At 44.7% G+C, this 12,777-nt stretch overlaps 1 protein-coding gene across 3 annotated transcripts in view; it reads left to right on the top strand.

Annotated features, from left to right (window-relative positions):
* The window catches only part of FOXO3 (forkhead box O3), an 89,918-nt gene that overhangs the window by 68,398 nt on the left and 8,743 nt on the right, over positions 1 to 12,777 (top strand). For 2 of the 3 annotated variants that reach the window (XR_010720062.1, XR_010720061.1), the window contains exons 2-3: positions 4,601 to 6,035; positions 8,147 to 8,322. Coding sequence is in view for 1 of the 3 variants with exons in the window: in XM_066179449.1 (XP_066035546.1) it covers positions 4,601 to 6,001 (1,401 nt within the window). In the remaining 2 variants the exon portion in view is untranslated. The remainder of the gene's footprint in view (positions 1 to 4,600; positions 6,036 to 8,146; positions 8,323 to 12,777) is intronic. The other variant, XM_066179449.1, reaches the window with a different exon arrangement.

Genomic DNA, 12,777 nt, shown 5'->3' with positions numbered 1-12,777 from the left:
GTCTGCAGATAGTGTTTGTTTTTCTCCCAACATGTCCTAATATCCCACTTGTTAAACTACTGCTTTTGATTTTTAGCCCTAACTTTACAGTTTAGGAGCCCATACCTGAAATAGCAAATTCGCTACTCACTACAAAACACTGAAAGAAAAACAGACCAGTGTGTAACTTGGACTCGTCAGCCACCAGCTGCACCTCATCTTGCTAATCTTTAGGGGGTTTTTTTTCTCTTTTTCTTTTTTTTTTTTTTCCTTAAAAAAAAAAGAAGCAGGGACTTTTAAGAGTTAAGTTACACAACTCTCATTTTATTTTTAAAGTGAGTGGATTCCTTGTTGCGTTGTCGAGGATGATAAATTGATACCACATGTTGCTTCCAGACAAAAAAGACTCTGTACTGCAGTGGAAGCACTTGCAGCTGGTGTCTGAGTTAGTGGACAGGCTCCACAAGGTAAACATGGCTTGGAAGAGGCTGAAATGGGCACAGGGAGGGGGAATTTTCTCCATTTTGAAAGCTCAAACATTTGCTGCTGTTGTCTGGCCGGGTCTGAGTGTTGAAATAGCATGTCCCAGCCTCCTTGGGAGACTCATTCAGTTGTTTGTATCAAATTAGGGATACGGCACTTTGGAAATGTTTGAGTGTGCTCTCTGTCAGCTTGCCGGTTTGCAGTCTTATCAAAATATTGAGAGAGACTTGTGTAATTAGGACATGGTAGCTGATCTCGGGGGATTTTCTTGCGAGCAAAATGTAGCTGGAGGAGTATTAACCGAATAAAACACAGTGCAGTGGATCAACATTTATTGAAGTTGAGAGCATGTCCCTGAGTTTGGGGAAAGTGATATAAGCCCTGGTGTTGCTGTCCTGGGCACCCAGCTCACCCATTCTCCTGGTGCCATCAGCCTATGCCAAGGGAGGACAGCAACACCGCTTGCCTGTGGCACTGCACCACCCTCTGCTCACACCAGTTCTGCCCTGTCTTGTGTGTTCCTCTGCCCTGAGTCTTCTTGTCTCCAGGGACATTCCCTCTTCTTGCAGGTCCACTTTCAAAGGAGACTTCAATCCAGCTGGTCTGGCCTCAGGGCAGTACATGATGCTCTAGATGTTATCTGTAGGAACCTCAGTCTTCTGGCTTTCAGTGGAGCGCACGGCATTCTTCAAGCCCAGTATAAATAGTAACACTAATAAAGGGAGGAGCTCATCATATTTCTTTTTTGCTCTGCTCCAGTACAGTCCATATGTTGTACCCATCGGTGGTATCTGAGCTGTCTGCAGCCTGGCTAGCATCTATCCCATCTACAGATGGTCCCCAGGACACATGATGGAAGTTCATTTATGGATCTTTTAAAGTTTCTCATCTCATTTTGGCATGGAAAAATGTGTTAAGTTTCCATCATTATGGCCTAATTCATCTCCCACATGAGTCAAAGACAAATCCCCATTAATTTCATCAGCAGCGGGTTCAAATGATAAGCTGTATTTTCTTTGCCTCCCCACCTCCTTTGTGGTTTGTTGCGTGGTCATATATTAGTAATGTACGTGGTTGTGAGCGACGATTGTCCCCATATACTTTCCTATCTTTTAAGCGGATGGGAATATTTTTGACAGCTCAGAAAACATGTAGAAAATACAGTTATTTCCATCCAGATTGCCACCTGGTAGCACAGTGCAACAGCCTTTACTGATGTGAGTTGTCAATCCTGGTGGCTTCTGTAGCAAAACTTGCATGAGAAAGGATAATAGTATCCAGCCCTAATTTGATTTGGCAGGGCATCCAACAGAAGGAGAAGCCAAAAAACTCAAGATAGTGTTGCTGAAGAGGTTACTGGGGGAGGTTACTTGAAAGAAGTGGGTTTTAAGGCAGTGTTTGAACAGAGGGTGGAGATGGGATACACAAAAATAAATTAGCCCATAATTATGCTTAAGAAAATCTTCCTGCAGAAGAAAAGCAAAGAAAAACAGAAGCAGGATTATAAGTGGCATAGTGTTTAATGTAAAGGAAAACAAACTGCTTGGATTTTTTATAACCACCAATTTTCAGTGCAGAAGGATTATTACATTCTTTTATTATTTGTGTAAAATGGACACTGAGCAAAAGGATATAATAAGAAGAAAATTATACATGTGCACATACATATCCGCACATGCAGGAGTCCTCATCCTGAAAGGTGCCTCAGTCTCACAATTTTACCATTTAGGATTTTTCATGGTTTTAGGCCAAATACTTTCATACTACAGATACCAGCAGCAGAAATGAGCCCTTTTATGAAAATACTATAGGCTGAAAACTGTTAGCTGCTGGCACTTTGGCTAAGTGTTTTTATGTCTGAAGCTGTGCATGGCACCCTGCATATACCACCTCAGGTGTTTCTTCTCTCTTAGATTTGTTTTACATTAGCAAGTGTCAGGATGCCATGTATTCTTATACCCAGCATTTTTAGGTGGGGATCAGCTTGGTGTGTATGGTTTTTGAAGCCTGGCGTGGACTTTGTGTGGAGAAATCCCTGTGCAGATATTCTCACAAGTGGTTGTTCATCGAAGTTATGGGGAGTGAGGGTGAGAGCTATCTGCAGAGATGCAGTACAAGCTGGAATATCAAGAAAGGTTATTAAAAAAAAAAAAATCTGTTCTCCAGCCAGTTTTACAGAGAGAAACCTGAGGAAGTAAGGAGTGGTGCCTAGTTATTACAAGTTAGACTGTTGCCAGACTCAAAATATGGTTAAAATGTCATCAGTTAAACAATAAAAAGCTTTTTCCCTCTTTAGACTGAAGAACTATTATGGCGCAACTCAATTCACTGTATTTTGATGGCATGATAGTCCCTCAGAAATGGACATGTTTATAGGCACTGACCCAGACTTCTCTTGAGCATGTCAGCAAAGTCTGATCAGCTGCTTTGTGTAAATTGTTTAAAACATAACAGTTGCTGTTTTGAAGCATGGTCCATATGATTTCTCTTTTCATTAAGTGATAATCACAACCATGTCTGCTGTCTGCATGCGAGAACTTCAGGCATGTTTTCCATTTCACAATCTGACAAAAACCACAATGCTCAACAGTGGGGAAAGAAAGGCATTTTATACTGAAAAGAATTGTTTTTAAAAAAGCTGGGCTGTCCTGCTTTATATGTATCTCCAGTTTATTTATGTCAAGCATCCATTTTTCCTAAGGATGCAAATATTGAGGTGCTGGTGAATGATTTGTTGACTGATTCATTCTTTGCCCATTTAAACCTGGCGTTTCTTCAGTGTTTTGTAAACAAAGGGCACTTGTTCTGAATGGTTTGATTGTGTTACGGTCTTGCTGACTATGTGTTTTTAGAAGATGTTGATAGAACAAATGCAATTTTATCCTTTTCACAGATACACCTGGTAATTGCCAAAATTTAAGAAAAAATAACACTGCACCCTTTAAGCTTAGAGGAAATTAGAGGAATAGCACAAGGAGTTTTTCAAAGGAATATGGGATAGCTCCAAAAATCTTTTGACTTCCACATGGGAAAAAAATGTTGATTTACCAAACGTGGAGGCATTCACACTAACAAATACTATTTGCTTTTCTTTTCTTTGATCCATATTTTAAGCACAAGATCAGCAGGATGAGTGGAGTGGGATTTTCATCTTAGTTATTTTGGTTTAAATCTGGTGCCGTTTCTCTGGGGGTACTGTGGGCTGGTTTCCTCAGGAAATCTTTTCTCAAGAATCTTTCTGATTCTGAGGTGATTGTCATCGGTTTGACCCAACGTGGTGTTTGGGCAGTGCGATGCTGCTGACGAGTGCAAGCAGGTAGGATGCAAGAGCAGGCTGCGTGCAGGCTCCCCTGAGAGCCCTGTATTTCATAGCATCCTGTACCGCACGGAGTATCCAGCTGTGTACAGCAGCTTTACACAGCTCTGTATCCAGCAGCTTACGGGGACAGGGATATCGTTGCATACTGTGTCACATCATGTTTTGAAGACTGTGAGGATACTATAGTGAGGGGACAGCTGGCCAGCTACTGCCGTATGGGCATAATTCTGGTGCCTCTAATCAAGAGAGAAAGTACAGCTTAGTCATGCACAGAGTGCCTGTGGGAGAGGAGCAACAGCACTTGCAGTTTTCTCAGGAATTATTGTAACAAATATACAGCACACGTGCCCATGAAGAATTAAAAAGACATTTGCAGAGGCTGCGATGAGTGTGACTACCCCTCCAGCCAGATTTTTGCTGTGCCTTTCCAGTTTTTATTTCAAGGAACTGATGGCAAGATTACTGATAGTAGTAGTTTGTCCTGAGTCAAAAGTAAGGGAGAAACATCTAGCTCTTTTCTATCAGGAATGTCAGATGCCTTTTCTTAGGATGAAGCTTTTAGGGGTGTAGAGATGGGCACAAGGAATGCACAGCTAGTGCAAGCTTGGGGCTTGCTTTACAGCAGGACACTGCCATGCCACAGTCACACACTAGCCTTCCTATATCCAGCACCAGAGAAGTTCACGGAGATGTCCGTGAGGGTTCAATGATTTTATTCAGGTTACTGTTATCATGGGATGTTGGTTTAATGATTGAGATTTGGGTTGTAAAAGAAGTGGGGAGCCGATCTTGACGTTTTGTTTTGCTCCTTTCCTGCAGAATTCGATCCGGCACAACTTGTCACTCCACAGCCGATTCGTCAGGGTGCAGAATGAAGGCACTGGGAAAAGCTCTTGGTGGATGATCAATCCAGATGGTGGAAAAGGTGGCAAGGCGCCCCGGAGACGCGCTGTGTCAATGGACAACAGCAACAAGTACACCAAGAGCAGAGGGCGGGCGGCCAAGAAAAAGGCAGCCCTGCAGACAGCCCAGGAGACGAGCGAGGACAGCCCTTCCCAGCTCTCCAAGTGGCCAGGGAGTCCCACCTCCCGCAGCAGTGACGAGCTGGATGCTTGGACAGATTTCCGCTCCCGTACAAATTCAAACGCCAGTACGATCAGTGGCCGCTTGTCACCAATTTTGGCAAGCACTGAGCTCGATGATGTTCAAGACGACGATGCTCCACTTTCTCCCATGCTGTACAGTAGTCCATCGAGCTTGTCCCCATCGGTAAACAAACCATGTACTGTGGAGTTGCCTAGGTTGACTGATATGGCTGGGACAATGAACTTGAATGATGGACTCACTGATAACCTCATGGATGATCTCTTGGACAATATAACACTCCCTCCCTCCCAGCAGTCGCCCACAGGAGGGATAATGCAGAGAAGCTCCAGTTTTCCTTATGGTTCCAAAGGTTCAGGGCTGGGCTCCCCATCAAGTAGTTTCAACAACGCTGTGTTTGGGCCGTCGTCCCTGAATTCCCTCCGCCAGTCACCCATGCAGACTATTCAGGAGAACAAGCAGGCCACCTTCTCTTCCATTTCCCATTACAACAACCAGACGCTGCAGGATCTCCTCACCTCGGATGCGCTTAGTCACAGTGATGTCATGATGACACAGTCTGACCCACTCATGTCACAAGCCAGCACAGCTGTGTCCGCCCAGAATTCCCGCAGGAATATAATGCTCCGCAACGACCCCATGATGTCGTTTGCCGCGCAGTCCAGCCAGGGCGGCCTGGTCAATCAGAACCTGTCCCATCACCAGCACCAGTCCCACAGCTCCTCTCTTAGTGGCAGCCGTGCCTTGTCCAACTCCATCAGTAACATAGGCTTGAGTGACTCCAGCAGCTTGGGATCCACCAAACATCAGCAGTCACCTGTCAATCAGTCTATGCAAACACTTTCTGACCCGCTGTCAGGCTCCTCTTTGTACTCCTCTAGCGTGAACCTCCCGGTCATGGGACATGAGAAATTCCCGAGTGACTTGGACCTGGATATTTTCAATGGGAGCCTGGAGTGTGACATGGAGTCCATTATCCGCAGTGAACTCATGGATGCCGATGGGCTGGATTTTAACTTTGATTCCCTCATCTCAGCTCAGAACGTTGTCAGTCTGAATGTGGGGAACTTCACTGGTGCTAAACAGGCTTCATCACAGAGTTGGGTACCAGGCTGAAGGATCTTTGAGAACAGGGAAAACGGGCAAACAGGTCAGTGCCCCATGGATGTGGTAAAATAATTGGTTCCTTAGTTTTATTGGAGTTTGCACCAAACCCTTACTAGTTAGTGCACAGTAATAATAGTAATTTGGCTTGCTGTGTGTTGGTATGCAACAGGCACAACCAAGAAACGTGGAGGTGTGGAGGGAAACGAGGCTAAGCTATGAAAGCTGCTCGACTGCAAAACTGTCAGCACGCATCTGGTGCTCAGCACCCTTCTTAATTTAGGCATGAGAAATGTTAATGACAAATCAGGCAAACCAAGGTGGAGTATTTGTGGGTTTTAGGAATCTCAGAGCTCTAACTCATCTTCTTTGATGTCGCAACAGATGGGTTCTTTCTTGCTGATGCCACGTGTAGCCAGGCTGTGTTACACAGGGATGGGGCGAGGGGCTCTGCAGTCAGTGGAGCAGTGTTGCTGTGGGGGAGGAGAAGAGTGTCTTTGCAAGATCAGAGCACTCACTGGGGGTCAGGTGTGTGGGACAGATCTGGACAGAATCAGAGTGGTGCTGCTGCTGTGGCATAGCAACACTAGCAAAGTTGTTTGGGTTTGCTTTTTCGTAAAATCGTATTTCTTGGCCAAAAAATGGTATCAAATGGAGGAATTATATATTGGTGGGATCCTGGTCTCAGGGATGTCCTGGCCTACTTAATGTTTTAAGTATGCAATAACTGTTGTCCTCCTCTCCCCCACCCCTGACTGGGGTAGATATCTTTTTCTTTTGGACTCCTCCAAGAGAGTGTCTGTAGATTTGGGGTCTGACATAGGTGTTTTTTAAATGTTAGCTTCTTCAGATTAATTTTTTTCAAGATTGATACGTTTTTTCCCGTTGCTTATTTTCCACAGCTGGGGACTTGTAATCATTGTTTCTGTCAACTTTTTTGTGATTCTGTAGGATCCTGCCCATACCTCTACCTGCTCACACATACATATTCCCTGACTCATAGGGCAGGTGCCACACAAAGTACGCTTTCTCCTTTGGTTATTTATTAGTATAAGGGAGTAAATTCCAAAATGTAATAGGATAAAAGGTTAACTATAAATTATTGAAAGTCTTCTATTAACTTCAGAATAGTATGTAGAGCATCTCAGTGGTGAGGTTAAATGAGGCATTCTTTCAGTTTACAGCTTACTTCCAACTTTTGTATTTTCCAGTTGAAGGACAGAAAGAAGGAGTCAGTGTCCTTTGACTTTATGGTGCATAATTTGTCCCTTTCATCTTTAATTGCATTTTCATTCACTATTTCACAGTTAGATGTTCAAGGGGAAGCTTTGTGGTAGGTGAGCAGCAGTGGTGAACCTCGAGAATGTTTTCCTGTTTCCTGTATGTACAGAGCACCTCAGGAGACATGCTGTGATCTGCTCTTTGTGAGGGAGAACGAGGCTGCTCAGGCATCCTCCTTTCAGTCAATCTGCAAAGCTGCCACGATCTGATGGAGTGGTTGGTGTGCACAGTCCTTTCTCTGTCAGTGCAAGGATTTCCTCTGGTCGTTGCACATCTTCTCACTCTTAGCAAGAGCACTGCGGTGCACAGCCAGGAGATGGGCTGTGGAGAAGGGCTATAGAGGACACTGCGTCCCACAGACCCTCAACAAGGCAGCAACTTGGCAAGGCCAGGGTTGTGGATGAGTTTTGGGCTTTCTTCAGTTCCAGTACTGGAGAATTTAGGAAAAGAAAGTGGGGAAAAAAAGAGAATTGATTCAAGGATGAGGAAGCAAAAATTTGCAGAAGATCGTGCTTGTTGACCAGTTCTCTCTTCCTTCGGGTGCATGAGCTGCTTGGATTTAAAAACCTTCTTTGCACAATGTAAAAAGAAAAGGCTGTAGGAACTTTATTGCTGTGCAACATCCAGCAGTACAATCTGTCAAATGGGGCCTGAAAAATACACGTTATTGACAGTTTATCTTGACACAGGCAAATAGGGCAGCCTCCTGCTTCCATAGCTTCGCGTGCTGCGTGTAGGTAGCAGCCGCCGCAGGGGGACTTGTGTGGGCAGTGTGGAGGAGAGGCAGCACCCCACCTCCTCACTGATGCTCCTTGCTGCCTCTTCACCCCAGCCTCTGGCATCTGTGGAAAGCATAGTTGCCGTGATCTTTTTCAGGCTGCTCCCTCTGAATAAAGGAACTGACACATCTGTGTGAGCAGAGTCTCATTGCAGAGGACAGATTTATTAACGAGACAGCTCTCCTTGGCGGATTACTGTCCAGTCATCTGTGGAAGCCTCTCTCCCTCTTCCTGACAAGTGGACCGGCTGCTGCGGGGTGCCTCCGGTATCAGGTGCAAGCACAGATGATTTCTGCTGAGCTGGTTCATCATGCACCCTTCCTCATCTGTTAAGCAGTGCTGTTTGAGAGTTTGCCTCCCTGTGAGCATCTCACGATTTGATAGGGGCTTCTCGCATGACATCAGATGCAGTCATTCTCTGTTGCTTTTCTTGGTTACTTCCCCATTACAGCAGTAGGGATCCCTGAATTAAAATCTTCTCTCAGCAATGTTCATGACCCCAGTAGTGAGTCTTTACAAGCCCAAAGATTGGGGAATGCTTTCGGCATAACAGCCTGGCAATTGCTTATGTTAAATCTTTTTCACAAGGGTAGCCAGGTGTGTTCTGCAGGCAGGCAAAAGCAGTTACAATGGATTATTGGCATACCTAAGAATACTGAGTGCTGTGTTTTCGATTAAAAATAAGAGAAACATTGGAGTCAGTTTTCAGGAAGAAAAGAAAGAAGGCAAATACACAGATATTTAATTTATTCATACTTAGGTATAGAGGGAGGTTTACTTTGGAAGAAAATCAACTGCAATTTCTTCATAGGGAAATTTAAGAAACCCTGCAGGAGATGCCACTGTTGCAGGTTTAGTGGCTGTGCATGTTTGCTGCACATAAACCTGTGCGTGGTCCCTGCAAAGAATCCTGCTCAATCCCACCCTACCAACCTGTGCTCATGAGGCTGCCCATGCCCAGCCTTTCAGAGTGCCCTCACTGAGGCATATAAATGAATTTGGGTTTGATTTGGGTTTTTTTTTTTCTTTTACAAGACAGAATGGAGAAACTATTTTTTTTCTTGCTTTATTCACTCAGCCATAATTTTTTTTCTCTTATACTGCCTGGGGCCTCTGTTCTTCTATCTCTACCTGCTTTCCAAAAGGACTGGATAATGCCCTCCTCCCACTCAGACAATCATCACCTTGGTATTTCAGCGGGTTTAGCAATAAATAAACATCACTGTTCCTTCATCTGTCCCTGGAATACCTTTTATTTTGAAATTAATGGGTCCTTCTCTTAGTCTGGGATTCCCACAACTCTGCACTTTGCTCTGGAGTCTGTCTCACTCGGCAAGTCCAAAGGGATTTGGCTTTTGCCAAAGAGTAATCCCAAAACAGAGCATCAGGGAAGACTATTCAGGTCATTTGCTGCTGCCTGGAAGGTCAGGAGCTGGTGAACAGTTGCTGCATGAGCAAACACTTTCTCCAGCACCAAAACCCATCCAAGAAGTTGCTTTTACCTGGATTGTTTCAGTGATCCAGTTTACAATGGCATCATGCAGGCAGCAATGCTGACAGGGTTGGGCATGGGGTGGAGAAAGGCTCAGCAGGCGCAGAGCAGGAACTTCCTGAGTTGGTGTCATAGTCTGAAAAACTCACCTGAGCTGCATCTTCTGAAAGAGACTTCAATATGTCATTTATCAGGGTGCCCCTGGGCTCTGTAACAGAGCTGTGCTGGACTCACATGGACTTATTTGAAAATTCCATGTAAAATACTTGACGGATCAGTTAAAGTCACTCATTCTCCACTAGTATCATCTAGGTCCCACATCTTCTTATTGCAGAATACACAAGCTGCAAATAGCAATGTCATGTAATGTTCGCACTTGATGATTAACGTCTCTGGTGAAAAAAAAATCTTAGGAAGCCTAACAAAATGTCTGTTAGTCTTTAATTAGTCCATGTCAGCTTGGACTATTTGCCAGTTTGTTAATTGGTCTTCAGCCTGTTTCTGGTATCAATTCATACCTAAGACAAATAAGTCTGAGGGTGACTTCATGTTTACACCACCATCTTAAAAGTGAAAATAAGTAGTCAAAGGTCTCCATTTGGATGGAGTTTTGAATCAGGGAGTTCTGTACAGTTTGCCACAAAGAAGATGATTTTTGTTTTCTGCCAGAAAACTTCTGCCCATGAGAGCTGAATTACTGGACCTCTTACCTGATGACATGTGACTGCCTCAGTACCATAGCTGCACATCCTTCTCTCTTATTTTCAAAAATGAGGTCTTAGGAGTAGGTCTGCCAGGTTTCGTACACAGAGCTAAGGTGTGGCTGTCTGCCTTTAAAAAATCTAAAGGAAATTCAAGAGCAGCACATTCTTCTGCTCCATTTCTAGTCGGCTAGTGGTTAAGGTGGTGGCACTTGTAACATTTAAATGTTTCTGCCAGCCCAAGTCTTGAAAGGTGGTTTTGTGACTAGCTGAACTCCACACATGCCAAGTTTAGTCTTTGAACAAAAATATTTATGTAGAGAATGTATTTTGTGGAGAACAGAGATCCCTTCAACTCCAAGGAGGGCTTGCCCTGAGCAGGCTCCTCGGTGGCTGAGGAATACATCAGTGGCACAGGAAGAAACTCTGTGCTCATGACTGCTCGGGAGGAGGAGAGGGGAAATCTGGGCAAATCCCATTGGGACTGCCCCCCATGAGGTCCCACTGAAGCTCATCAAAGCCCCTTGCATACAGAGGCCAGTCCTGGGCTTGCAGGGATGCTGTGACTTATGCTGTGTGAAGACAGCAGGAGCTGGTACACAAACACAATGAATTGCTCACTCCTTCTGGGAGTAGGGCTTTTTTGTTCTGGTATGTTTTTAATCTGGGTTTATTGTTTGGGGTTTTATTAACGCAGGGAAAAGATCTGTAAAAACCAGGGTTGCCTGCACAGGCTTGTGTTGTGAGTATAAAGCAGCTGAAGCCAGGACAGTGGTCGTATCCTGTGGTTTGGGTGTTCTTCTGTTGGTGTTTTATATAGATGTATTTTTTAGAACCTCATGCTTTGTCATGTGATTCAGCAGCAATAATTAGGCAGAAACTTGCTGTCCCTGCAGATGCTAAGATTACAGGATGACATACTCTCACCAGATGACAGCACAAACTGATATTTTTAGAACAGCCCACATCAACTGGTCTCCCCAGTGCTTTCCTCCTTGGATCAGCAGTGCACAGGTTTTGTTACAGAATGAGTCTTTGCAAATTGTCTGTCTCATGTGAATGAGCCATAATGATTGTTTAGAGCTGCAGATCAGTATTGGTCCCTCGATATGTGGTTTGCCTGATAACTGGGCTGGTTACAGGTGGCTTTTCTTTGTTCATTCCTTCCTTTGAGCCAGACTTTTAAATAGCCCCCATGAAAGCATACTTTCTTGAAGAAGTGCGTAATAAGAACTCCTTTTTAGAAACATAGCGTCATGCAGCTGAGGAAAGGTCAGGATCTTTTTTTTTGTAGCAATTGGGCACTCATCCCAGGTGATGAACTGACAGCTGGAGAGGTTTGTCTTGTGTTGATGACAGCCAAAAAGCACGGATACAGTGTGGGCAGTGGGAGTGCATGTTTGAGTGGTACTCTGTGCCGATAGCCAGCCTTTCTGTCCTGGCCTGGGGAAGGGGGATGAAGGAAGGAGCTCCCCTGAGCTCCTGGTGCCAATGGTGAAGGATGTCCAGCAGGATGTTCCCATCAGCACTGTCCCCAGTGAAGTCCTGAGCGGTGTGTGGGAACACTGACCCTGTTCAGTCAGGTACCTGTGGCTGGGTGGTGGGAATGCTCCGCTCTGGTCCAGTCTGCCGGTGCTGTTTAATCAGCTTTTCCACTCCAACTGCTGCACAGGGTGGCAGTTATTGGAGTCTGGCAGAGGGGACATCTGCTGAGCAGGAATGGGACGGGGATGCAGCTCGGCTAGCGGAAGCTGCTGTGCAGCCGCAGCTCTCTGCCATTACTCCAGGAAAAAGGCCACTTTTCCCAAATGATGCTGTGGAGAATGGCTTGTGCTTACGCACTTCTACAGCTGAGCTGAATGTCTTGCCCATTGTTTTTCCCTTGCACTGCCTGCATCTCCTGGCTTTTATCTACATACAAATGTAGATAAAATCTGGGTTTGAGGTAGGATCTTTCCTCTCTTGCCTCCTCTGCTACTTGTAAGTTACGATAGAAGATGTCCTGCCTTTTTTCAACATGGTATTGGCTTCTCATTTTCAACTTACTGTAGAGAAAAATAAGAAGATTCCAAGCAGGGAAGATGTTTTTAAAATAGGCTTGGTACCTAGCAAAGAAAAAGAAGCTGTCTGTGAGCACATTCAGAATAACGGCTACATAGCATGTTTCCATAGCACTATAAACCCATAATTCAGGATGTCTCTAGCCATGCAGGTGCCTGTCACTCTAAAATGTGACTATTTTTCTTCAGATTCAAAAAATGCAAGCAAAATCCTTCTCTGGTCTTGCACAGGTGCCATAGTTACACATCTTTTTGTGCTCCACAGTAGACATCTACTTCCCAGTGCTCCCGAGTACCTAAAGAAAGCACAGTTATGCCAGCTGATGGGCTTTACCCCTAAAAAAAGATGTATTTTGTAAGTATTTTTTGCCTTCTTCCTCTAGTCCAATAACATCCTGCCTAAAAAGGGCTGTGTTGAATACCTGGGCTGGTGTCTCTCGGTCATTGGCAGTGTCACCCATAGCTGGCAGGATTT

This window comes from Chamaea fasciata, unplaced genomic scaffold (assembly GCF_029207755.1).
Source record: "Chamaea fasciata isolate MVZ Bird 193981 ecotype frontalis unplaced genomic scaffold, bChaFas1.0.hap1 SCAF_3, whole genome shotgun sequence".
NCBI classification, from domain to species: Eukaryota; Metazoa; Chordata; class Aves; order Passeriformes; family Sylviidae; genus Chamaea; species Chamaea fasciata.
Note: the sequence above shows the minus strand (reverse complement) of the source record. Positions and strands in the feature narration are given on the sequence as shown.